General features: G+C 25.9%; 1 protein-coding gene and 2 non-coding genes across 3 annotated transcripts; 2 read left to right on the top strand and 1 right to left on the bottom strand.

Moving 5' to 3' along the window:
• Positions 1-2803: 2803 nt before the first annotated feature.
• Positions 2804-2876, bottom strand: Trnat-cgu (transfer RNA threonine (anticodon CGU)). Its single transcript has one exon. It is a non-coding gene; the product is annotated as a tRNA-Thr (tRNA).
• A 978-nt stretch (positions 2877-3854) lies between these two features.
• Positions 3855-3927, top strand: Trnat-ugu (transfer RNA threonine (anticodon UGU)). The gene has a single exon. It is a non-coding gene; the product is annotated as a tRNA-Thr (tRNA).
• Positions 3928-11964: 8037 nt separating this feature from the next.
• LOC129984094 (dnaJ homolog subfamily C member 21-like) lies at positions 11965-24155 on the top strand. The gene is made up of 14 exons (XM_056093874.1): positions 11965-12184; positions 13690-13818; positions 14098-14186; positions 14860-14982; positions 15227-15412; positions 16534-16584; positions 17015-17094; positions 19292-19410; positions 19755-19827; positions 21144-21329; positions 21825-21891; positions 22742-22848; positions 23659-23755; positions 23901-24155. Exons 1-14 carry the CDS (start codon positions 12088-12090, stop codon positions 24057-24059), a joined length of 1563 nt encoding a protein of 520 aa, XP_055949849.1. The 5' UTR covers positions 11965-12087; the 3' UTR covers positions 24060-24155.
• Positions 24156-25942: the final 1787 nt, after the last annotated feature.

Below are 25942 nucleotides of genomic sequence, written 5' to 3' on the forward strand. Positions count from 1 at the left end.
GTGCGAAAATTTTTGAAGATCGGACAAAAACTTAAAATTTGTATAAGATCTCATTACTCATACCCGCCTCAATTACAATACAATTAATTATTTATTACTTTTTAGAAAACCGAAGTAAAAATGAAAGCAGATTTTAATTGCAATAATTTTTTAATCTAATGGAATAAACTTTATAATTCTTTTAAAATTAAAGGAAAATGTTATAATTTTTTTTTTTTTTTTTAAGTAGAACAGAAATGTCAGATATATGCTAGGAGTAATTCCAAGTTCCATCGCTGATTAGTTTCCACACTTCAAAATCGTCTGAGTTTATTAAATTTTTAAACTTTTAAAAATTATTAAAAATTTCAAGAAATTTGTTGTTGATTAAAATTTTATCATTAAAAAGGTAAAATTTTGAATTTTAACAGGGAATAAAAAAATCTTGCGGGATTATTTGTTTCTAAGTTAGCGTGGAAAATTTTAATCAATTTATAATTAAGTGAAAGTTTAATTGAATTTTGCACTTTGAAAAATTAATAGGATTCTTGAGGATGTTTTAAATATTAAATGTGCAAAGTTTAAATGCATTCGACAATGTTTATTTGGAGGAGATGTGGAACAAAGGCATATCTCCTCCTAATTAAAAACCACAATAATTTTTATTAATATTTAGATGCAATAGTGCATGAAAAAAAAGTTACCTTCGGTGATTCTAAAAATATATTCGGTACAATTTAATTTTTCAAAAATCCTAGGAAATTTAAAAATTGTTTGGCGGAACTGATGTACTCAATTTTTCTCAAAAGGAACTAATATATTCAAAAGGATCGTGCACAATAAGAAATTTTAGGAATTATAACTTTTTACGTAAAAATATACTTTATATTAAAATTATTACATATATTAATAAAATTAGTCATTAATATATTTTCAGCCCAAGCCACGCTATATAAGCTTGTATTTGTTAAATGAAACATTTTTTAATAATACAATTTACAGCTGTCATGATATTTGTAAATTTTTTATACGACATGTATGATAGAAAAATCTTTTAAAATACTCTCTCTATACAGCAGATCGTTGAGCTAAAGTTGCCAAATTCGGCAGGTAATAAACCTTTGAGAAATAAATGATAAGAAAAAAAAAATTCAAAATTTCCACGCTTTTCCCTTAATAAATTGGAAGCGTTATTGCATAAATAAATTCGAATTACTATCAGTATAAATTTTGTCAGCAAGAAAAGTTTCATCAGAAAGCAATTCACATCAAAAACGTTAAAATCAACCAAGTGCCACTAGGGCGTGAGCCTCATTCATACAGTTCATTCACTCATCCACAGATCGTAATTTAGATCTGAATCAGAGAACGATTACCTCTGATTCAGTACCCTCAGTGGTATTGTCTCGGAGGACTTCGTGGCTACGGCAGATTTATATGTGCACCAGCTACCATGTACACGGTGAGTCTTCGGTCGGTGGGGTGATATATATATATATATATATATATATATATATATATATATATATATATATATATATATATATATATATATATATATATATATATATATATATATAATATTTTATTATATGTTTTATTCATTTTTTAATATAAAATTGTATTAATATTTATTATAGCTTCATTTAACTTTTAATATAAGAAGACTGCAACCTTTTTAAATTTTTATTTCATATATTTAGCTCTACTGAATGTATTTTTTTCTTTTTTTCCACTGCGCCCCACCCCAAAGAGAGCATTTCCATTTCGGTCAGAATGAATGTCTTACATTTTTTCATTTCGATTATGCAAGTTTATATTCATGACAGAATTTCATGTCCTTACTCTCACTGAAGTCAAAAGAATAATGCTTACATCTTTCAAAAACGGGGGGTGGGGTTGTAGCATTTTACTTCTTTGACTATATCATAACATTTCAAAATGTTAAAAATATATTTTTCATGTCGTTAAAAAAGTTGGTAATTCTTTTTAATTACTCATAAAGTTTCACAATAGAAAATAATTTAAAAGCAAGGAATTTAAAAATATTTAAAGGACATATATATATATATTGTAAAAGATAAAATTTTACAAAATTACAATTTTTTTTTTAAATTTATTTGTGTGTATTCAACTACCGTTTTATACAGCGAAATAGACAATTGGAAACTTATTTATATAAACAATAAAGAAAAGTACGGCGGAGCACAAGCAAACAACCTTGAATGGAATTCTTTCCAACAATCAATAAGTAATGCGTTGTATGAATTTACGTTGTAGAGTACAGCGTTGTAAGCGTCATTTAATTCTTTCAAATGAAGATTTTTTTGTGATTTGATGTACTGTCCAAGAAATCACATGATGAATCAGAATCCCATGAAATAAGTTTCGTTAAATCATTGATGCTTTAAAGAGAGATTCGGTATCAATATCTCTATATTTCAAAATTAAATGGAAAACCTAATTATGAAACATTTTCATTATCGAATTCTAATAGCTCCAGTAAGAAAAACTATTTGAAAATTCGTCAAGTCAAAAATGCTTTTTACACGAAAAAAAAATGGGTCGAAGTTAAGTGTTTTTTTTTTGGGGGGAATCGTTATAAATTTATATAAAACAATGTTTTATCTCTTTTGCTCATATTCATGTCTTTGATTAAAATATTTTTTTAATTAAAAAGTTCTTAAAAATTTCTTTTTAAAGAAAATATTTGGTAATTTTGTGTACCTACAGTGTTTTTTTTTTAATTTAATTCTAAAGCCTAAAAATAATTTCTGTATTAGTGCCAAAAATGTAAAGAAGAAAAAAAAAAAATCTTCAAAGCAGCCACCAGTGAGGTTCGAACTCACGACCCCTGGTTTACGAGACCAGTGCTCTAACCACTGAGCTATGGTGGCGACGCCTATCATGTGAGAGAAATCATTGTGATACATGATTTACTGGATATTTTACAATTATGTAACATTGTTTTTCTTAAATATTATGGAAAGTATTAATATTTTAACAAAATTCTCATTTTATAACCATATTAAAGCTTTTTTTTCATCATAAAATACATAGCAACAAAGATTTCATGATTTATATAACGTAAAGAGAAATTGCACGGATGTATTTTTGTAGTACTCAGCAGTTCAATAGAAAATATACATGACTGTTGGAACTAAAGTCAACTAGATCAAAAAAACATTTAAAATACTACAAGAAATTTTATCTAATAAAAGAAATTTTGCCTATTAACAAGAAATGTTTCTTCAAACTCTAAATTAAAAATATATGCATAATTTAAGATCATAAGTAACGAAGGAATTAACACGTGGCACCATCTGTTGAATGAAACTTAAATAAACTTCTACTACAATTGAAGGGAATTTCAAAACATTTTTAATCTCTTTTTTCCCCTTTCAATTACTTTGTTGAATTTTTAGTGAAAAAGGCGGGAAATAATAACGTTCACTTTAGTAATTATTATTAAAATTTTTAATCTCGGATGTAAAGGAATTTATATAATTTTCTTCCGATTTCTTCTACCCTTTTCTCTGCTTTTTTTTTAGACGAAGTAAAACGTTTCATTATTTTGATTTTTCAAATCTTGAAATTACCTGAATTCTAAAAAACCGCTTGTAATTAATTGTTGACAAGCGATATTTGAAAACAGGCGGAATAAAAACTTACAACCGTGCGGAAGCATAATTGGTACTAAAATTCAAAGGCTCTTTAGCATATTAGCTATCAATGAAACGAAGTATATGTTCGGTGAATTAAATTTTTTTCATTAAAAAATTAGAATGTTATTAAATTTATTTCAAAGAATAATTGATTTTTACCAAATAAATTCCTACATCGCGTTAGTACATCATAAATGCCACATTGATCGAGCCATCATAGCTCAGTGGTTAGAGCACTGGTCTTGTAAACCAGGGGTCGTGAGTTCGATCCTCACTGGTGGCTAAACTCAATATTTTAAAATTCTGATTGAAAATTCCGAGCATGTTAAAATTTATAAACATTGGTTGTAATTTGGTTATATTTCTGTGAATAAATATATTTTTTTCCGGAAGTGAATATGGATCTTTTTAATTAAAATAAAACATTTCCTAATTTTTGCCTAAATATCATGTTTTTAAAAGAAGTAAAAATCGAATATTCTAACAAAAAATAAATATACGTTGTTTTTTTTTTTTTAAATACTTTAATTTAACTTCAAAATCCAACTTTAAAAAAAACTAATAACCTTCATCAATTATCGTTTAATCAAAAAGAATAATAAACTCTTAAACCCACTAAGCTATCCTAATGTTCGACGAACTATTTTATAAACTTTATTAAAATTGATAACATTTTTTTAAAAAAATTTCTCATATTTTTATTAAAATGCAAAAAAAAAAAAACAATTTTATTTTTATTTTTATTTATTTATTTATTTTTCTATCCCTCCTTTATTCAGTCGAATATTCTGGTGTTTGACACAATGGTATATTTTGGGGAAAAAAATTTAAAGCAATAAAAATGCTGCCTTGCAGTTTTTTTTTACTCATATTTTGATATTTTTGATTATTTGACTAGATTGCATTAGTATAATTAGCCTCTTTCAACGACTTTTCCTAATTTATCAATCATGATGATTCAGTGATATCAATAAAACTTAACATTTGGAAATCTTTAAAATTAGTCATTATTCTTCTTATTTTCATTGTATATCAATAATTCAGAGTTAAAGCTATCTGATGAAGTAATTTCCCATTGAAATTTAGTAAGTAGTAAAATGATTTGTTTTGAAAGATCATAGATCAAATGTGTGTGTGCGCGTATTTTGATGGGTAGGAATGTGCAACTATTTTTTTTTTTTTTGAAACTTTAATTAATTAACAAAAACGAAATGTTTACGTTTTGTCCCATAACTACTGAAAATATTATAATACAAAAATAACTTTTTACGCCATATTAAAATTTAAAAAAATTGTCTTTTAAATAATTACCAATTTAATTGCAATACTTTTTTGCCTTTTTTTTTTTAATGCATTTTTTAAGCTTTCAGTATAATAATGCAATCACTGTTGTGAAGAAACTCGTATCATTTTCAAAATTGCTACAAATATTTCATACTCGATTTTTCTTATATTGTTATGAAAGATGTGGCCTATTTTCCAAGGCAGGTTTTTGTTTTAAGTAGATTTTTTTATAAACATTTTAAAAATTTGTTCTATGAACAATTAAACTTTCATTGCACAAACAGAAATGAAGAAAAAAATTTGAAATGCTACTCTTTCTAAACAGTTCAGCAAGAAATTTTTGCATTAGTTAACTTAGATTAATCATTTCTATTTCATATTAAAGTTCAAATTTTAGATAAAATGACAGAAAAATTAAGGAGATGCATTGCAGATTTAAAGAAATAGTATATGTTACAATCTATTAAAACGTGTAAATTTGCTGAGGAAGCTATTAACAAGCTACATAAAATATTCAATTGGAAATTTTAGTACCAATCAATCCCGTCGGACCAGCTGGTTACCAAAGGCGGCTAGTATGGCATAAAATAAAGAACTATTATTTGAAATTAAAAAAATGTCAGAATCCTTGTAACTTGAATTCATATTGAAGAGTATTTAAAAGAAAATTAAGAACAATAAAAAAAAATGTTTTTTTTTTGTTCTATTATTTATTCTATTCGAGTTGTAGTTTCGGAATGAGTTCGTTGAAAAGTTGCTCAACATATAATTTGAATATAGGCTAAAAATTTGAAAAATCTCACAAAAAGAATGTTTATTATTAATAGAAGGGTTATTTCTCGCATTTGAAATGCTTAAAACAGATTTTAAACACAAAATATGTTCAAAAGTATTAAAAATAATTGAAAAAAAAAATTCTAATTTATTCTTTTTTATCAATATTATTTATTTCAAAAATTCAAAAAAAAAAAAAAAAAAGATTTCAAAAATTTGCAAAATAGCTTTGAAGAGTTTCGACGCCTTGAGATTTTTTTGCAGTATTTTGAATGCAGTTTTAATGGTGTGCTTTAGCTAGATTATCAAAAGCCATGTCGTAGAACATATTAAATTTAAAATAAAGTGATTTTTAAATTTTAGATATTTTATTTGCTTTAAAATTCATTGGCAGATCAGTAATATAGTTTGTTTGTTTTTTTCGTTTGTTTGTTTTTTCTGTTTGGTTGTCTGATTCTCAAGTCAACAATCAGGATAAACCTTATGTTTGAATATTTAGAAGTTGTTAAAAAATTCTTCAGCACTTTGTTTCAAAATAACTTTTAATTAAAATTTTTTATACCGAAATGCTGAAATGAACACTATCGAAGATGATTCACGAATTAATTATTTTTTTATTTCTGTTTGTCGATATATTTGTTGCTTAAAATCTGCTTATATATATATATATATATATATATATATATATATATATATATATATATATATATATATATATATATATATATATATATATATATATATATATATATATTGAATTAAAATCGCTAGTAAATATCTGGTTTTGAAACTTTTGCAGTGGGAAGGATTTCCCCGAAATTTTCATTGCTTAAGGGCGCCTTTGGCGCTTAATCTGGTGCTGACATTTAAACAAGTGAGGTTAAGCACAAGTTGATAGCTACCATTTAAAAATAGAGATAAGATAAAAATGCCTCCAGATATAGCTATTTATTAACTTAGAAAATGAATAATAATATGTGAAAAAAAAATATTACTATTCATTTACTTAATATTTTAGGAACTTCATTCCAGTAGTTATCACAAACGAAGATCTCACATTCCATCATACTTAAAAGCTATAGAATAACGAACATGAATATAAATAAAGTGCAGCTTTACTGTACTTGCTGATGCCACCTGAGAATACCTCAGATATGGGCATGAGAAACTTTATTTCATAGTGGGTTGTTCTTGCTTCCCTAGTGGATATAATATTGATATGAGGTGATTCAATTCCCTTATTCCTTATATAGAATGAGTTTTATCAAATGTATGTTTGCTATTAAATATCGTTTTCACTGACAAGTTTGTTCCCTGGCAATGCTGATTTTGTTTAATTTTAATTTATTATCTTATGCATACTTTAATATTCATAATTCCCTTAGTAAAATAATTTCAAATATTTATATTGTTTAATCCATATATATATATATATATATATATATATATATATATATATATATATATATATATATATATATATATATATATATATATATATATATATATATATATATATATATATATAGTATCCATTCACTTTGAGTACATTAGTGTCTGAAATGGAAACAGAGTAAGATTAGTAATTTTTATTATTAATTAGTAATTTATTTTAGAAAATTTAATAATATTTGGGGGGAGGAGATGGAAAATAGTTGGAAATGGTATTATTAAATATATATTTTTTAAATTTTATATTAATTGGGAAACTAATTATTTTTGCAATATAATAAATTGCGTTATGTCTTGGTTAGTTTTTAGATAATTAAAATCCCAGCAAAAATTTTTTAAACTCTCCTAAATGGACATTTTTTAACCTTCAAACTGTATCTTCATTAAATTTGGTAGTTCTAAGTCTATTTATCAGTTATATGTTGGTGAATGATTGTGACATTCGGTTCCTGGATTATATTCCTGCATTTCCTCAAATTTAATGAAAATAACTCAATAATTGTTGTGAAAATAAAGTACTAGATCCATGAAATATATTTTCTTTGATAAACACTGTACAACAAAATTTTTAATGAAAACATATTCCATTTAAAATCTTCAAAAATATTTTCAATGTAAAAATAATTCAAAATAATTTATTTTTTGCATCATTAACGGCTAACTATTATTTAATAAAAAAAATTAAACAAAACTTTCCATCGGTCTCATTATTTTGAAAAAAATGATCTTCAGCTTCATTTTTGTATTCCTTAATTCCATATGTATTGAAAATCGGGGAGTTAATTTCTTTGTGCATGTGATTTTAAAAATTAAAAACCACAAATTTTCTGAACAATATATGTAATATTAGGAATCTGTTCGCAATCAAGAGAAATTATTTCATACTTTTGAAAGTCCGTTTTAAAAACGTGGTACATTTTTTTTAAAAAATTTTTTAAACAATTATTTTTGTGAGGCTTTTTTTTTTTTTTAGTTTGTAGATGTGAAATTTTGTAATCAATTTTAAAATAACGCTTCGGCAAACTACACCAGATGACAAAATTTTGTAAGAACATATAAGAAAGCGATTTAATTATGCATTGTCGTACAGTTCTGAGTTATTTTTTAAATTTCAAATTTTTAATTCATTTTCAGTTTAGTTTAAAATCAATTGAAAAATTTGTATCAAACATACAAATATACAGAGATGAAAGCGAGTTAAAATAAAAACCTGTTGAAATAATTCAAATTTGTAAATATATATTTTTGAATATTAGATTCCATTAAGTTTTTTTCGCTTTCATTTTCTGTAACTTACTTATTAATCATAATAATTATCATAATCTTATTAATTAACAATTAACTGGCAAAAGATTTTTATGCTCTATTTTCATTTATATCTCCAGGAAAGATGAAAAGATATTAATTCAATTTATAAAATTTTAGCCACCATCTTTTTACAAATTCCTTATGGCTAATGAAGGTTTTTAAATTATTAAATATTTCTTAAAACAAACGGAATCGGAAACATATCGAATATAAGAGGATGCTAAGGATGCCAGTTTTAGAGCGTGTTCGTGGAAAATGCCCCTTTTTCTAGGCCAAATATGACAAATGGATAGAAATTGATATGCCGCAGGCACTATTTAACTTTGTAATATCACTGATAATGTCAAGGGGTAAGAAAAAAAATCATATTATGCCCCCAGTTTCAATTACCTCCCCCTCCTTCTAGAACAAAAATTCTAATATTTAGTGAATATAATATACAGGGTGGTCAAAAAAAAACTTCCCCTATATATGAAACCCTAGCGGCCTATCCGCTCAACTAATCGAACCAAAATTTCAGACATGGTTGTTTGAAGGTATGCGCTGGAGATTGTGATGATTCTAAACAACACAGAGCTCACGGTTACGGTTACAGTGAGAGAATTTCGAAATGTTCTAATGGCAACACCCACTTTTTTCTTGCGCAAATTGATCAGCGTATTGAAAAACCGCAAATGGTGTTGGAACGATTAGCGTGTGACTAAAATTAGCAGCGTAAATCATTTACAAAGAAGAGCATTATAAAGGACTAATGACAACACAGAGAGGGGAAGCTTTGACGCACCTTGCATAATTCACAGGGTTAAACAGTAGCAACGAAATGTCATTAGTGACATTGTATGGATGCAAGATGGGGCTCCTCCACACGTCACCCAATGTGTTCGATGAGTGCTGCAACAACACTTTGGTGATAGAGTCATCTCTCATAACTTTGCGGTTTCGTGGCCACCGCGATCCCCCGACCACACTTCTATGGATTTCTGCTTCTGGGGTTATCTGAAATCTAAGGTGTACACGCCTGGTCCACGAGATGTGTCAGAATTGCAAGATGTCATAACACGTGTGAAGTTATGCAGATTCCTTCTTTCATGTTATGTTCGACATTGTTGTCCACAATCTTCCGAATGCAATGCGTTGTCGCCTGCGAAGGCGAACACGTTGAAAACCTGTAATTATAACTTTCCACTCCAATAAAAGCTTTTTTTTCTTTCCTCCCTGTATTGTCATTAGTCCTTTATAATGTTCTTTGCAAATGCTTTACTCCGGCAATTTTCGTCACACGTTAATCGTTCCAACGCCATTTGTGGTTTTTCAATACGCTGATCAATTTGCGCAAGGAAAAAGTGGGCGTTGCTATTAGAAAATTTCGAAATTCTCTCACTGTAACCGTAACCATGAGTTCTGCTTTGTTTAGAATCATCACAATGTCCAGCGCATATCTTCAAACAACCATGTCTGAAATTTTGGTTCGATTGGTTGAGTGGATAGGCCGCTAGGGTTTCATATATAGGGGAAGTTTTTTTTTGACCACCCTGTATATTTACACATAAAAAATATAATGTATTGTGCATGAAGAACAAATTAAACGCATTTGCGAAATATACAACTGATCATCAAATAAATATAATCTGTAACAATATAATCTGTATAGGCAAAAATGTTTTATTAATATTTAAATATAGTTAACATTCATAAATAAATAAAACGAAGTTTTTGTAAAAATCAATTCATACTCGTGGTATAAATTAAGTGTAGCAAGCAAATTTAATTTTGGAATCCAATATTCATCTTATATCAGGTAAAAAAGAAATTGACATCATAGAATAACGTAAGATTACGTGCAATTAAATATTAGATAATATGTTTAATTACCTTTCCAGGTAACTGGGCGCTATTTCACCTCGGATATTAAACTTACAGAATGTTGTTTTAAAATAATCATGCTTCTGATATTATACTATTTATCAAACGAATATTTTACAGGCTTTACTTTTGTGCAAGTAAGTATTACTATAAAATCATTGAAATACAAATAACGATTTCGTTTTCAGAAACATTCGGGTTTTTTCCAATAAATGAAATTTCTTGCATTTTCAATATCATTATTATGATATAGATATTCTATAACTTAATTTAGTTTGTAATATGAGAAAGTGTAAAATTTGTAGGTGTAAGAAAAGAAATTAACATACAGAATAAAATCTTAAACTGAAGTTTAAAAAGAAAAGAATTCTGAAATATTTTTCTAGAAAAAGAAAATTTGACTTCCAAGAAATTTATGACAGAAAAGATGTCAAAATATGTGATAAAAAAATCTTAAATAATAATAAAAAAGATTTAATTACAGTTTCAAAAATTTAAATACAGTGTTTTCCTATTATGGAATTAAAAAATTATTCGCATGTCTCTTAGTGAGTGTAGTATTTGATTAAATATTTTTTAACGAGAAATGTTAAGAAAGGCATTCTTAAAAATTACAAAAATTGCAATTAAAAAAAATGTTGTTATTATTTTGCAGGAAATAAGTGGTTAATTCTTCAAATGCACCCTCCCCCCCCAAAAAAAATTAAAATAATAAGATTAAAAATCATAACAAGTAGAATAAACATTTCATTTTTAATATTCATACTATAAGCGAGTCTATAATAATTTTAAAATATAAAACATCATTTATTTCGAAACAAATTCCATGGTATGATATAGAATGTATTTTTCGTTTGTGAATATTTCCATATTAACGGCTGGTGATAAAGTGGATGAAAAACGGGATTAATTAAATGTATTTCAATTAATTCAATCTACAGAAACATTTGATTTTACAAACTGGAAGTTACTCTATTATATGGATTACTATAGACCTAATATATTCATTAGTTTATTAAAAAACAATGCAACATTTTAAATATTTCTGTTAAGAAAAATCGTTACCAAGTTTAATATATAATGGAGTAATCCTTTTAATTAATGAATTCTCTTAATATTTTGCTCTTTTTTTTGTGAAATTTAAAGAAGTGAAATTAAAATAATATATATCTTGGAACATAATGAGCAAATAGTAATATTATCTTAGAATCAGATAACGAGCTATTCGGGATGTAGTAAATAGAGGTTGTATTTTCACATACAATTCATTGATTTATAGAAGTCACATCCCGAAATGTTTCACCGTATTTGATATTAGAAAGATTCAGCCACTGTTGAAATTTAGATAAACTTCTAGAAAAACAGAGGGATTTGAAATAATGTTAATTGAACTCATAGTTTCGGATTGATATACATAAAAGTTATCGTTCACTGTTCGTCCAGGAAGCAAAAAAAGTATTAATCGAAAACTTTTCATTTAATCGAAACAATGCTAAATGGAAACGAACTATTGGACAAAAACTACTGTAGCTACAATTGAGCCGAAGCTTTTTTCTTATTGGTTTATTTTTCAGCCAATTATACGCGATTGCCTGACGTATACAATGTTTGTAGATCAGGCTTTATACACTCCTACTTCATGACGAGCATGTGCCGTGATGCATGTTGTGTAAACTGAAAGAAGACACCGCGGCAAAATACTGAGCTTTTCAGTAATAAATACTAACCTTTTTATTCTGCATCAAAGAAAACTTTTGCAGTTATGAAATGTCACTATGAAGTACTTGGAGTATCACCAGATTGTACATCCGATGATTTAAAAAAAGCTTACAGAAAATTGGCTTTAGAATGGCATCCTGGTAATGTTAAAAATAAGGACAACTTTTATTATTTTTTCTTTATTTGAGGTTATTTTTACTAACATCATTTTGATGTTTATTAAATATATCAATTAGTTGTTCATTTTTTTATTTTTTAAACTTTTTAATTAAATTAATTTATAGATTTTGCTGACTTTTTTTTAAATGGAAATTCAGATGATCGCGCTTAAGGTAGTTTATCTTTTAAAATAAAAGAAATTTTACAAAAATTTTGTATTACGTTGTTGATCTAGATATAATTCTTTAGTAATTCTTTTACTCCTTTCACGAGGTTATTTATACTCTTAAGGACCATTCTTTAAGACTAGTTTCAGTTTATGAAAATTTGAATATGTAGGAATTGTTATTAAATATTTCTTTAATTCAATTACAGTTGTAAATATCTCTATTTCTTATCATTCCATTAATTTCCAACCTTTAAAGAATCTCATATTTTTTAAATTAATGTGTAAATTTATATATTTTTAATAATATAAATTTACTTGTGAATGTTATATGTTAACACCCAAATTTTCTTCCATATCTCTTTTATTTGACATGTTCTAGTTATGTCATTAATTTTTTATACTAAAAATATGCACTATAATTCATTTTATAATTAATATTTTGGATTCAGAAAATTCGTTTCTACTATCAGAAATCATTAGATAATTAGAGATTGTAAAATGGATTAGAGTAGATTGTATCAACTCAATTTATGTGATAATTTTCTCAGTATGAAGTTATGTTATAGTAAAAGAGATGTGAGTGTATTGGAATCTTCAGAATAGACTATTAGACCTGCAGTCATTAAATTTGACACAGGTAGAAATTGAAAAGTGGAAAAATGTGTATCTGAGAAGGGTTTTTAAAAAAAATAATATTTGGAATTTCAGTTAATTAAAAAAAAAAAAGCAGTTTTTTTTATTGCATCCAAAAATATTCTAGCACAAAAGTGATTTTTACTATCTATATATTACAATAAAATTTTTCATGCATTTCATTATTGTAATAAAATACAAAGCATTTTTACTGTTTCATCAAATATTTAAATCTCATGATTTCTTTATATGTTGTTTAAAGATAAAAACAGAATCTCTTTTTCTTCTTTGCACTTACCTGAAAAACAAAAAACAAAAAATGAATCATTATTGTGAAAAGAATAGGCAGTATGAAGGTACATTACCCAAGTGGTTATATTTTTTACTGGCAGTATGACGACATTAGATTTAAAAAATGCTCATTTGCACAGTAAATATGTAATTATTTCTATAGTAGTCTATTAAAATTTGAAGCTTAAAATTATCTTTTTGAGAAAAACTATGAACATCATGTTATACATAAGAGATTTAATTGAAATTAAACTTAACTAATATTTTTGATGAGGTGGTTAGTATGTTAGTGTACTTTCTTTTCTTTTTCTATTCTCACTCTCTTTTTTTAAAAGAAATAAAATATTCTCTTTTTATCCAAGTCTGCAATTAATATTTTCACTTATTTTATAGATAAAAACCTTCATAGGCTTAGTGAAGCAACTGAAACATTTCAACTTATACAGCAAGCTTATGAAACTCTTATAGATCCTCAAGAGAGAGCTTGGTATGATCGTCATAAAGAAGAAATCTTAAGAGGAGGTGAAAACCTTTTTGAACCTATATTTTTAACTCTATAACATATCTTTTCATTTATTCAATTTTTACAGTATTTCGTCGCATTATATAAAACTAGCTATATTTCATGCTACTTACTTTTTTTTTTTTTTGAAGCATGTAATCTAACAATGCTTGAGAAATGTTTAGATAAATTAGAGGTTAATATTTTAAATTTCAAATGAAAGATACTTGCAGAACATTTTTAACTGCCAAAATCATTGTTAATTTTAATGAATCATTATTTTTTATTTGTATTTTTAGATGCTGAAGAAGCTTATAAGGATGATTCTTTAAATGTTTACCAGTATTTTAATGCCAGTTGTTTTAAAGGTTACAATGATGAAGAAAAGGTAAAATAATTTTTGTTACAAATTTTTTTATTTCTGTTTATGTTGGGAATTAAATAAAAACTTTCTTGAAAATATGCTTAAAATATTTTGAATGGCTAAATTTAATCTCAATTATCAAGCCATTCTATTCATATAGTAATCTAAAAAATTTTAAAATTCAAGTTAGAGTGGGATTTTTTTTTTTTTTTTTTTTTTTTTTTTTTGCTCTTTTGATTGAAATTTTATGTACTTTAACGTAACTAATATTCTCCAATGAAAATCAATCTTATTCTGGAAACTTTGCAGTCTTGGCTATTTTTTCATAAGTTTTCTATAGTTGTTGCATGTGTGTGTGCATTTAAATATGGAAGGAATATGCTTAGGGGAAACTTATTGTCTGTTATTCTGTACTAATAATTATGACTGATAATTACAGTTGGTAACCTAATAAAAATTATAAATTTTATTTTGATTAAATGAAATGTTTTTTTAATGCTTGCTTACAGTAATTTTTAATTCTTTAAATCATAAAGTTATTCACTTTTTTCAATTCAGTTAATAAAATTATTTATTTGTAAAATTTTTATTTCATTATTCAAGATTGCATTTTCTACTGTTGTTTTTATTATTTCCTGTTTTTGATATTTATGTGTGTTAAAGAAATATTCTATTTATAACTGTATTTTGCTTGCAGGGATTTTATACTGTATATAGGCAAGTATTTGAAAAAATCGCTGCTGAAGATAAACCATTTCTAGATTCTGACGATGAACTTGAAGTGCCAAGTTTTGGATATTCATATAGTTCATATGAAGAGGTACAGCATTTTTATAGAAACATTATATTTGTTACTGTAACAATTTGATATCTTGAGTTCCACTTTTTAATGTTTTTCAGTAAATATTTAAAAAATATATTATGATTTTTAGGCTATAATAAATTTTTATTTTTTAATTTTCTAAGTTTGTAAAAGAATGGAAGGAAAAAAATAGCTTAAAATTTGAGGTAAACAGTATTCAGTTCTTAATTATATTCTAACAGTGTTTAATCTTTTGCTTTAGGTAGTCCATAATTTTTATGCTTATTGGCAAAGCTATTGTACAGCCAAGTCTTACTCATGGGTTGATAAGTATGACCTAACAGAGGCTCGAAAATCGGGAGCTGGGCGACAAGTCATTCGTTTAATGGAAAAAGATAATAAGAAACTGAGAGAGCAATTCAAGAAGGCTAGAAATGAAGAAGTCCGAGTAAGTTAATAAAAATTCTCTTTATTACTTTTTTTTTATATAAAACTAATGATCTAGACCTTTCCATATAAATAACTCAAATAACTTTCAGAATTTTAGAAATAATTCTTAAGATGCATTAAAATAAATTCTAACTTAAAATTCCTTCAGTTTTCCTAAAATATTTTAAAGGATTTTTTTTTTTTTAATTATTGAATTATTGTCTGTTAATAGCAACATTTAAAAAATCAATTCAAATTGTACTGTGAAATATTTTTGATCATTCGTACAAATTAATTTAGAAAAATTTATGTTTATTTCAAATACTTCTTAAAAGGCAGCATATTTTTAATTTTTGGTAATATATTCTTATTCCTGTATTATGCTCAGTATATATATGCTATATCTCAGTATTGTGATATAAGCTGTTATAAACTAACTGGATCAACAATTCATTCTCACTATCCACGTATAACACATTTGAGTAACATTTTTGTACTGCAGTCAATCTGAGTATATTTGTGGTTATAATCTGGTGATGAAATCATATTCATGAAGTATAATTTCAGTACATATTAATGAAGTTAATTGAAGAAGAACTTCCAATCTTATTATTAAAACAAATTTCTTACAATTCATATTTATTTGAAAGATCATTGAAACAAATATAGAATTAAATTAAAATTAAGTGTGTGTGTGTGTGTGTGTGTGTGTGTGTGTGTGTGTGTGTGTGTGTGTGTGTGTGTGTGTGTGTGTGTGTGTGTGTGTGTGTGTGTGTGTGTGTGTGTGTGTGTAAAAGCACCTTGATAAATCACTTGCTGATATTATTAAAACATTACTGATTTTTGAAATATAAGTACTTTTAAAAATTTAAAGAAGAGGCTTCAACTGCTTTATGTGTTCTCTGTCTGTAAAGTAATATATATTCACATTAATAAATAATGGTATTTTTCTTTTCATGATTTTAAAATAAGTATAATTTTCTTCATAAACTTACAAGAAGTTTTGCCCTAAAATTATTTTCTTTCATTATCTATGTCAGATTAGAACTTATGCAGTTCTTTTTTCATTTGTGTTATGTAAAAGGTATAGAAAGATCTATATGTCAGTATGCTATATGTATAAAAATAATTTTTTTACAGGCTCTAGTGGCTTTTGTTCGAAAAAGAGATAAACGAGTTCAAGCTCAAAAGGTAAGTTATCCTCTCTGATTTTTATTCTGCTTGCTTAAAATATTCCTTTGCAAAAATAACTAGAATGTTCCTAAATTAAATAGCAATGATTATTCTTCATTTTGTGCAGTACCAAATTTTTAAGATCTTATATTACAATGAACATAAACTACAGTAAAATAATGTTGATGCATTTGCAATGTATTGACTGGATTTTAATGAAATAAAAATAATAAATAATAGAATTTAAGTTATCCACCTTACTGTTGTGATATTTTGATTTAAATTTCGAATATTGCATCTGAAAGGTTCTATAAGATATTCTCTGAGTGTGTTTGGCAGCATATTTTTAAAAATATGAATACTTCTGGTGTCTGAAGTCTGTATTATTGTGCTACTATTTCAATATTATTATATTATTTGTTTTTATATTTATTTTGTAATTTTTTAGAAAAAAGAAGAAGAAAGAAAAATAGAGAAAGCAAAGCGAGCTGAAGAAATACGAAAGCAGCAGCTTTTAGAACGAAACAAGTGATGAATTTTTATACCTTAACAAATATGTATGCAGATTAATAGTGTTTGATTAGAGTATAATTTTCCCTTATTTTTCTTCTGAGCTTATGTTAATGAAAAAAAAAGGCACATTTGCAAAATCAAAAATGTTATTTTATCCACAAAATATTTATATAAGCTTTAAAGGCCCCCCCCCTCCAGCTGAAATGGTCATTTAAAAGTAGGTAAGTAATTAGTTATTCATATTATTATAATCCAGGCATATGATAAATGTTCTTTAAAGGGGAAAAAAATGTAATATTAAAATGATTCTGTTAGATTCTGAGAATGCCTACAGAATTAAAGAAAATATTGCATTTAATGTTATATTTATTTCACTGTGAAAGTGTAAGAAACAGAGAAATTGAAAGATTCTAGAGTCCATTATTTAAGTTACAAGATGAATTTTTTTACTGTCTGATATGCATATGTATGATTAGTACTATAAGTACTAATACATATTTTAATTTTTTTAATTCAATCTTGAGGAAATTTGTTATGTGCAATTTAAAAAAAATAAATAAAAATACTATCAGATTTTTAAAATGCAAAATTAATTGAATTTAAATTAGAAGTTAATTTAAAATTATGCATATTTTTGTTAATAATTTCTGAAACAATTATTGCATGAGAATGGTATTTATACTAATTAAAATTGCAATAACTACAATCATTCTCCCACAATGCTAATGTATCTAGAGAAATATAAAAGTCATTCCATCACAACAGCATAGTCAGGTATTGAGGTGAATGCAAAATGGCCCCCATTATCATACAACTCATACACCCACTACTCATAAAAAGTTTTAACCCAATATCAATATGTTGGTATCTAAGTCCCAACTATTAATAAACCCTCTGCAAAAGAGAGAATCTGATTACTGATTGGTAATGTCTTTAAATGCCATAATTTAACTTTTCAATTATATTAATTTAAGCTCTGGGGAATGTTAAGAGGATTTTATATATCACTGAATAAAGTTGCAAAGGGCATAATTTCCTGTACATTTCTTTAAGAAATCCACACACACACAAAGTCAAATATTTTTTCAAGGAGCTACTTATATAAAGTGGTTTCAAATTTTTAACTAATAAATCTAAAAGTTTCATTTTTTCAAGAATTTTGTAGGAATTTCATAAGAATTAAGTTTGATTTCATATTTTGAAGTGCATTAGCTCGTTTAAAATTTCATTTGACTTTCTTTAAAATTTAATTTATTGAATAAAAATCAATCTTGTAAATTTTAAGTTTAATTTTTTAAATAAGGGATTATTTGGTACAGTAAGTATTGTACAATTTGAAGTATTATTGTTATATAGATTTTACTCAAAAAAATTAATGTAAATAAATATAAACTATTTTAAACAACAAACAGATTTTATTTCATCAATTTAATTGAATTATTACTTCATTTTAGAGAAAGGGTGAATCAAATAGTTGTCAAATGTGACTAATTTGCTCTGTGAATTTAATGATAAATAAAAGTTTCAATTTTCTAAATAAATGTATGCTAAAGCCATCTTAAATGAAAATAAAGTATTCATAAACTTTTAAAAAAGGTATACTAATATGAACTGAAGGAAAATTAATACAGATTTTGTAACTAAGCTAAAGAAGGAACCAGTTGAGGGAATTTAAATAAATCGCACATTGTTTTATTCAGGTTTTACTTAATCATAGTTTGAACTGAAAAGAAAAATTTCTTTGAAAACTTTTAGTTTCAAAGCCTTTTTATTCCTTTATCATTCCGTTATTAATTCTTCTTTTCCAAAACCGGTATTTACTTGTTTATATAGATCATGGTTGAGGGGAGGATGTGTAACAACAATAATGTTTCAAAGACAAGTTCAGTCAGTTAAAATTTATTCATCGTTAAGCTCTGCCATTAGAGAAAAAGCATTCCAATCAATCCATCTTTCTTCGTCTTTTTACAATTTCATTTATCAACAATGATTATTAAAGGAATCTGTTCTGCTGATTCAGCCTTAAAATTGTATTCATTTTTAAGACAATTTTTTAAAAAAAATGTTTGTTATATAAATAAATGAAATAATATATTTATTTAAAAACAAAAACAGCAATAGTATAGGTGACATGAAAATCATTTATAGAATTACCTCTATAATTTTTGTATGATTGTTTTTAAATGTTTCTATAAGGAATATATATTTTTAGGTCTTTGGAAAGTTATAAAGAATCTGAATGGCTGTCAAATTCAGAGTTAGAAAATAAATTCAATGAACTTGAAACTGCAATAGACGAAACATTTGGTGATAATGCTACAAATGATGCAGGTTGGTGCAGAGTTTTTTTTAAAATGAAAATCCAGAGTAGTAAACATTTTTCCTTGTTAATGAGAAATTAAATATTTAATTAATATTGTGCTTTATAATGAAATTTATCATTTTAATTAATTTTTCCTTAATAATATTTTCGGTTACTGTTTACTTGTATTATTAATAAAAATTTTCAAAATATCTGACATATTTTCCTTATTACATTTCATATATTTGAATTTACAAATGACAGTAAATAAGAGATGATATGATTTAATTATAAGATGATGACATTTAACAGATGCAAATATGCACTTGTAAATTTTATGTATATATATTATATGTATACTGTTCCTATGCAGATGAAGAAGAGGAAGAGGAACCAGATGCTTTGTATTGTGTTGCTTGTGAAAAGGATTTTAGATCTGAAAAAGCGTACGTATATACCATTCTTATTTAAAAGGAAATGAATCTTTCTATGAAACAAAAATGTATATATATGTGTATCTGTATGTATATATATTATCTTCGTAATGTTGCATATTACATTAAACAGCAGTTCAAATATTTGAAATAAATAATTCGTTCAAGTGCAATATTTAAAGGCTCTCATTTTAATATCATTCTTTGTTAACGGCTGTTATTTAAAAGTCCCTAAATTAAAATATTAATTAAATTGCATCATTATTATTATTTAACTGTTTGTGAATGATATTTTGAGATTAATCTGGAAGAAAAAAATGTTTTAGTTTTATAACTTTCTTTATTCTGTCTTTAAAAAAATGTTGATATGTTTAGTATAAAAAAAGTGTTTTGTTTAAATTTAAAAAAAGTTTCTATCATGAAAAAAAAACAAAAAAACTTTTGTATATGATGTTATATTATTATCTCTTAATATTTTTAAGCGTCTATGTAATGACTTTAATCGTGATTGACCTTATGATAGCATATGCAAATAATTGTGACTATCATTTTATTGCTTTAGTTAATTTTATTGGCAAATGTTTTAAAATTTTTGTTTTTACATCAAAACCTTTAATTGCATTTTTGTTCTTAAAACTTTATCAAAGATTTTACTTCCTTGTGTGTGTGCATGTGTATGTGTGTAACACACTTTGGAGAAATAAGCATGGAATTCTTTAAAGATTTTTTTACCCTTCATGATTTTAAGAAAATTTGATTTTATGAGAAAATATTCACTTTTGCAACTCAGAAATTATGGTTTTGGAGATGAAATCCAAATGATTTGGAAATTGTTTCTAGAGTATATATTAATTAGAAATTAAGAACATTTTAGTGTATTTTATAGGGAAAAAAAATCTTTTTCAAATTTTTGTTTTTCTCATATTGAGTGTTCCACAAATGACAGGCTTTGGTTGTTTTGTTTTCTCTTTCCTTTTATTTTTTAAAATAAAACCATATGTTTAATATTATTTTTTTATGTAAAGCATAATCCAACTATCATGTTTTGTCTTAGAGTTATTCATTAGAAGAAAAAGAAAACTGATTAATTTTTTTTAATAATTCAAAATAGTAATTATTCTATTCTACATTATTGTATATAATACATGCTATATGATCAACCATATGTTGACATATATTTTTTCTATACTCTTTGAGGTTAAATGATAAACAAACCAATTTAAGTTAAGTTGAATTGAAAAAATAAACTTTTATTTAATAATGGTATTTTGTATTTTACTTTAGTTTTGTAAATATTTAATTTACTGGTTTTAACTTTTTTTTAACAGAATGAAAAATCACGAGAATTCGAAAAAGCACAAAGAAAATGTAGCTCTTCTGAAATATTTAATGGAAGAAGAAGAAGCAGGCTTGCAAAATGATGAGGAGAATGCTGTTGATGAAGAGAATCCTCCAATGACCGATTCTGATGCTGAAAAAACCAGTGAAGCATTATTAGAGGAATTAGTTAGAAGGTAAGAACACAAAATCATATACATTTAATTGGATTTCAGTGTAACTCAGAGAACTCATTTTTGTTAGAAATTTTTTCATATCTCTTGAAAAATAACAATAAAAGAAAGAAAGAGAAGAAAAGTTTTTGAAAAAGATGTAAATAAGTAACGATTTTTAAAAACTTCAAATAAAAGTAATTAAAAAAATTTCATTTTCAAATGCTAGAGAATTTGTAAGAAAGAAAACTGCATTTTGGATAATTTTGCTACCTTAATACTGTTTTATAAAAAGTGATAGCGTAAGCCATAGTTTAAAATGTCTTGCTATACAAAAATTATGTTTAAAAGAAAATTTTAATGATTCAAATTGTAATATTGTGTTATTTAATGATGATAATTATATTCAAATTATGCATAGTCTTAAAAGGGTTCTACCCTCGCTAATTGTGATATTATTAATATATTATATTCTCATCAATAATTATTATATAACTAAAATATATGAAATTTTTGTAGTTCTTCTTCAAAAAGTAAAAAGAAGAAGAAGAAAAATAAGAATGTTTTGGCAGAAACAACATTAAATGTAAGATTATTTTCTATAAAAAGTTTTTTTTTTTATTTGTGTATAAAATAATCTTGTTTACTTGTTTATAATAAAATTAGATAAATTATATCTTGGTCTTGTGAAAAAATATTAATTAATAGAAACTAAATACTTCTTAGGCTGATTTTATCCAAGAACTGTAATTGAATTACCAAAATATAAGCATCTGAAAAGCAAGCTTCAATCATAACACATAAAAATACTGTTTTTCTTTAGTAAATGTCTGGAAAATTTTAATAATTTTTCTTTAAAATTAATTTCTCAGCTGTTCATGCTTTCAGCATTTAATGAACTAGTTGAAGACTTTCTTTTCACAATCACAATGTTTTTTCCATGAGCCTTTTGGGATTCTTACGCATATTTTTAAAACTTGTGTTTTTAGATAACATAGAATAATTGATAACTGAGATAAAAAATTTCTATTATTATCAGAAATCTGAATAATCGATTATTTTCTTTGAAATTAAATTTTAAATGAAAATGAAAAATTACCTTTCTTATATATTAAGCTATTCGCAGTAAAGGGGAGGATCTGTTAAATTTGATTTATCTTATATTATATATATTTTTTACATAATTCTTATTAAAGCATAATTACATCAAAAATAATTAGTTGTTAAATTGTTTTTTAACACACAAAGAATTCTTGTAAAATTAGTTATTATATAAGGATTATATTTTTTGACATTATCTGAATTATATTTTTTAGTTAATAACTTGAAGGAAAATGCATTAGATTCTAAAATGTTTCTAGTATTGCTAGGCATGTGTAGCCTTAAAGTACCTTTGCTTTAAGAATTAAAAATTATTGATCAAATATACATTCCAGGATGATATTGAAAATAAAGAAGAATTGAGTTCTAAGTTAGAAGAAGTAACCATTGTAGATCCACCTGAAGAATCAAATTGTACAAATACCAAAGTGCCACCCAAAAAGTAATGCATTTATTGTACTTTTTTAAAATATTGAAATTTTTATAGTTATACTATCTAACATATTTTTAATATTATTCAATGATTTTTGTCCTAAAACAGTTCCATATGTATATTAGCTTGCTGCTTCAAAAAATTATTTACACAAAAAACTTTCTTTTATAGATTTATTAATAAACTAAATTGAAAAAATATTGTATGGAAGATACATATATTGTGGTGTTAATAAAATATGAAATTGATTCTACTTTAATTATAATTCGAAGTAAAAATTATCTAATTAGTTGAGGTTCATTTTTATTTTTTGCTTACTTGCTTACTCTTAATTAAAAATACGGTGTCTTTTATATGCTACTTTTACATCAAGAAACCATAAAAAAAAATTAATTCAATTGTATTATTTAAAATATAAATGTTATAAATAAACTAAGATTCAAAAGTTCATATTTACTTCAGAAAAAGCATTTTCTGTATTTTAAATATAATTATTGTAACAAATGTTTCATTTTTATTCTGCCAGAAATTAATTGCTTTTTTTTTAACGTATTTCCTTTATTGTGTATTTTTTTTTTTTTTTTTTTTTTTTTTTTTACTTCCTGAATTAAAACTAACCTAGGATATCAAAATTTTCTGTTATTATCAAAAGTTATTTTAATTTCTTTTATGATTCAATTCCATGTATAAACTTATAATTGCACACCATTGTCATACAGATATAATATAGCATCCTCATAATAAAAATAATTGTTTGCATTATAATTTCTAAGTAATAATACAGATACCATTCTAATTCATAATAACTAACTATTGCAGTGATACATCTAACAAGAAGGACAAGAAAATCAAAGTTAAGAAAGAAAAAGTTCCTGAAACTCCTTCTGAAGATATTGAGGAAGAAATCAAAGAAAAGGTAATAATTTTTTTTGTAATTACTCAAATCCACAGTTTATGAGATTCCTCTCCCCACCACCCATAAAAAGCTTACATCTAATAAATGCAGTTTTTAAAATTTTATTTCTTTGTTTAAATATAAATGTTTTTTACATTTATTCTAGCCTAATACAATTTGTGAAAAATGCAATAGAAACTTCTTGTCAAGAAATAAGTTGTTTGAGCATCTAAAGGAAAGTGGGCATGCTGTGTATAAAAATGAAAATCCTAAACAGAATGTGTCTAATGGCTCAACAAAGAAACGAAAAAAGAAAAAGTTATAACTGTAACTTTATTTTAGCTTGTAATATAATTTATTGTATAAAGTAATGGTATTTGTTTATCTGTTTTTATTGGAATGTTGACACATACACAATTGACTTGGACAGTATTGTATTTTAATTAAAATGTCTTAATGAGTAGTAAAACACTTTTGTAATTTTTATTTAGACCCATCCTTTTTTTTTTTTTTTTTTTTAATCTTTGCAAAGGCACAGATATTTTATTTTTCTGTGCAAAAACAGTGATAATGAATGAATAAACTGAAACTAAAAACAAATTATTTGTCTTTTAACAAAATTAATATCCTTTTTAAGAGGAGCTGCTATCTGTTGTATTTTCAGATATAAGAAAAATGTACATTATTTCTAATAAATCATCAAAAGTCTGCTATCTAACTTAAAAAGAGGATTCAAAAACGAAACACCACTTCTGAAGGAGGAAAATAGCAACTGATCCGGGTAATTTTTTGTTCTAAAAGTTATTGGGAACAAAAAAGCTTTTCAAAAAGAAAAATATCATTATTTAAAAATTAGTTTTCATATAATTTTTGATTTTGTGATCATTTTTGTGCAACAAATGTTTCTGCATAACAGATAATAAAATTTAAAAATTAAGAATTTTTTTTCTCCCTGAGATTTTAATGTTTGATACTTAGTGATATGAAAGTAAATTTTTTTTTATATTGATAAACATAATACTTGCAAGACAATGCCTAATTTTGTCTATATGGCAATGAATTTTAAGACAAGTTATAAGAAGATTGGTTGTAGCCAAATAAGTAAAAGAGCCGTGCTATTTAAAAATTTCATCTGTTGTTCCTCAGATGAAATAGCAAATGAGAATTCTTTTAGCCAACTATGTAATTTTCAACTATTATATTCATATTGAGTAGAACTGCTACATCACATTTTTCAAAGTTCAATCTCTACTGATATTAAAGGAGAATGTTTTGCTACAATCTACAATGTTGCTTACCAACATGGTTATTCCATCGTCGAAAAGACTGTTTTACGATCAGTTCTATTAGATACTGATCGGATCAGTGATCCCCGGGCATGGCGACAAAATGGATGATACTAGAATCTTCAAGAATTTTGGCGGTAGAGCCAATAGGATCTGAAATATGTTGATTATTCGATAATCATTTCTGCTCTCCTCCGGAAGATATAAAATGCTGGCTACCCAAGCTGAAATCAGTCCAGTATTTGGTATGAAATCGTATAGCGAGTCCAGTATCATTCCAGCGAAGTGCAGGCGTTGAGTGTAACTCGAGCGATTGATGAATTCAGCTTTGAACCGAATCTTGGATTTTATTATAGAAGCAGCAGTGAGTCGTCAGTTGAATACAGCATAAGCGAGAAGACAGTGAAGAATAGCAGACATTTGGAGAGAGTGTAGAGAGTAGCTACGTAGATTCCCTCCTCCTGCTGAATTCTGTCTGGCCGCTTTGTGTGCTGTGGTTGTTGTTTACTACCGCTTACTACTTGTGGGCTGCTATTTGTTCTAAGTGTGCTCTGTGTATTGCGTGTGTACGTCTCGTCTTATTTATCGACTATATATTCGTGTCTATGTGTTAATAAACGCCGTTGTTTGCTATTGAGGCCTGTTTTACGAGGTTTGCTGCGAGCCCTGTTTTATAGACACTGCAGGCGAACCCGTTGACTTTTTGAACTTAGTGGAATTGAATTTCTGTAACAGTATGTTGGCACTCAGCTGAGCAGGTTTTTGGTCTAGAATTACCAAATTTAGCGTATATATATTCGGAGAATAGAAGTGCACATCTCAAAATATTTTTTTTTTTTTTAAATTTTGGAACAAATCTGTTAAAGGGGGGGGGGTAATGACACGAGCGTGTTATAATTCTTAAGGGGAAAAAAAAAAAACG

The sequence above is a fragment of the Argiope bruennichi genome, chromosome 9, assembly GCF_947563725.1.
Source record: "Argiope bruennichi chromosome 9, qqArgBrue1.1, whole genome shotgun sequence".
Classification (NCBI taxonomy): Eukaryota; Metazoa; Arthropoda; class Arachnida; order Araneae; family Araneidae; genus Argiope; species Argiope bruennichi.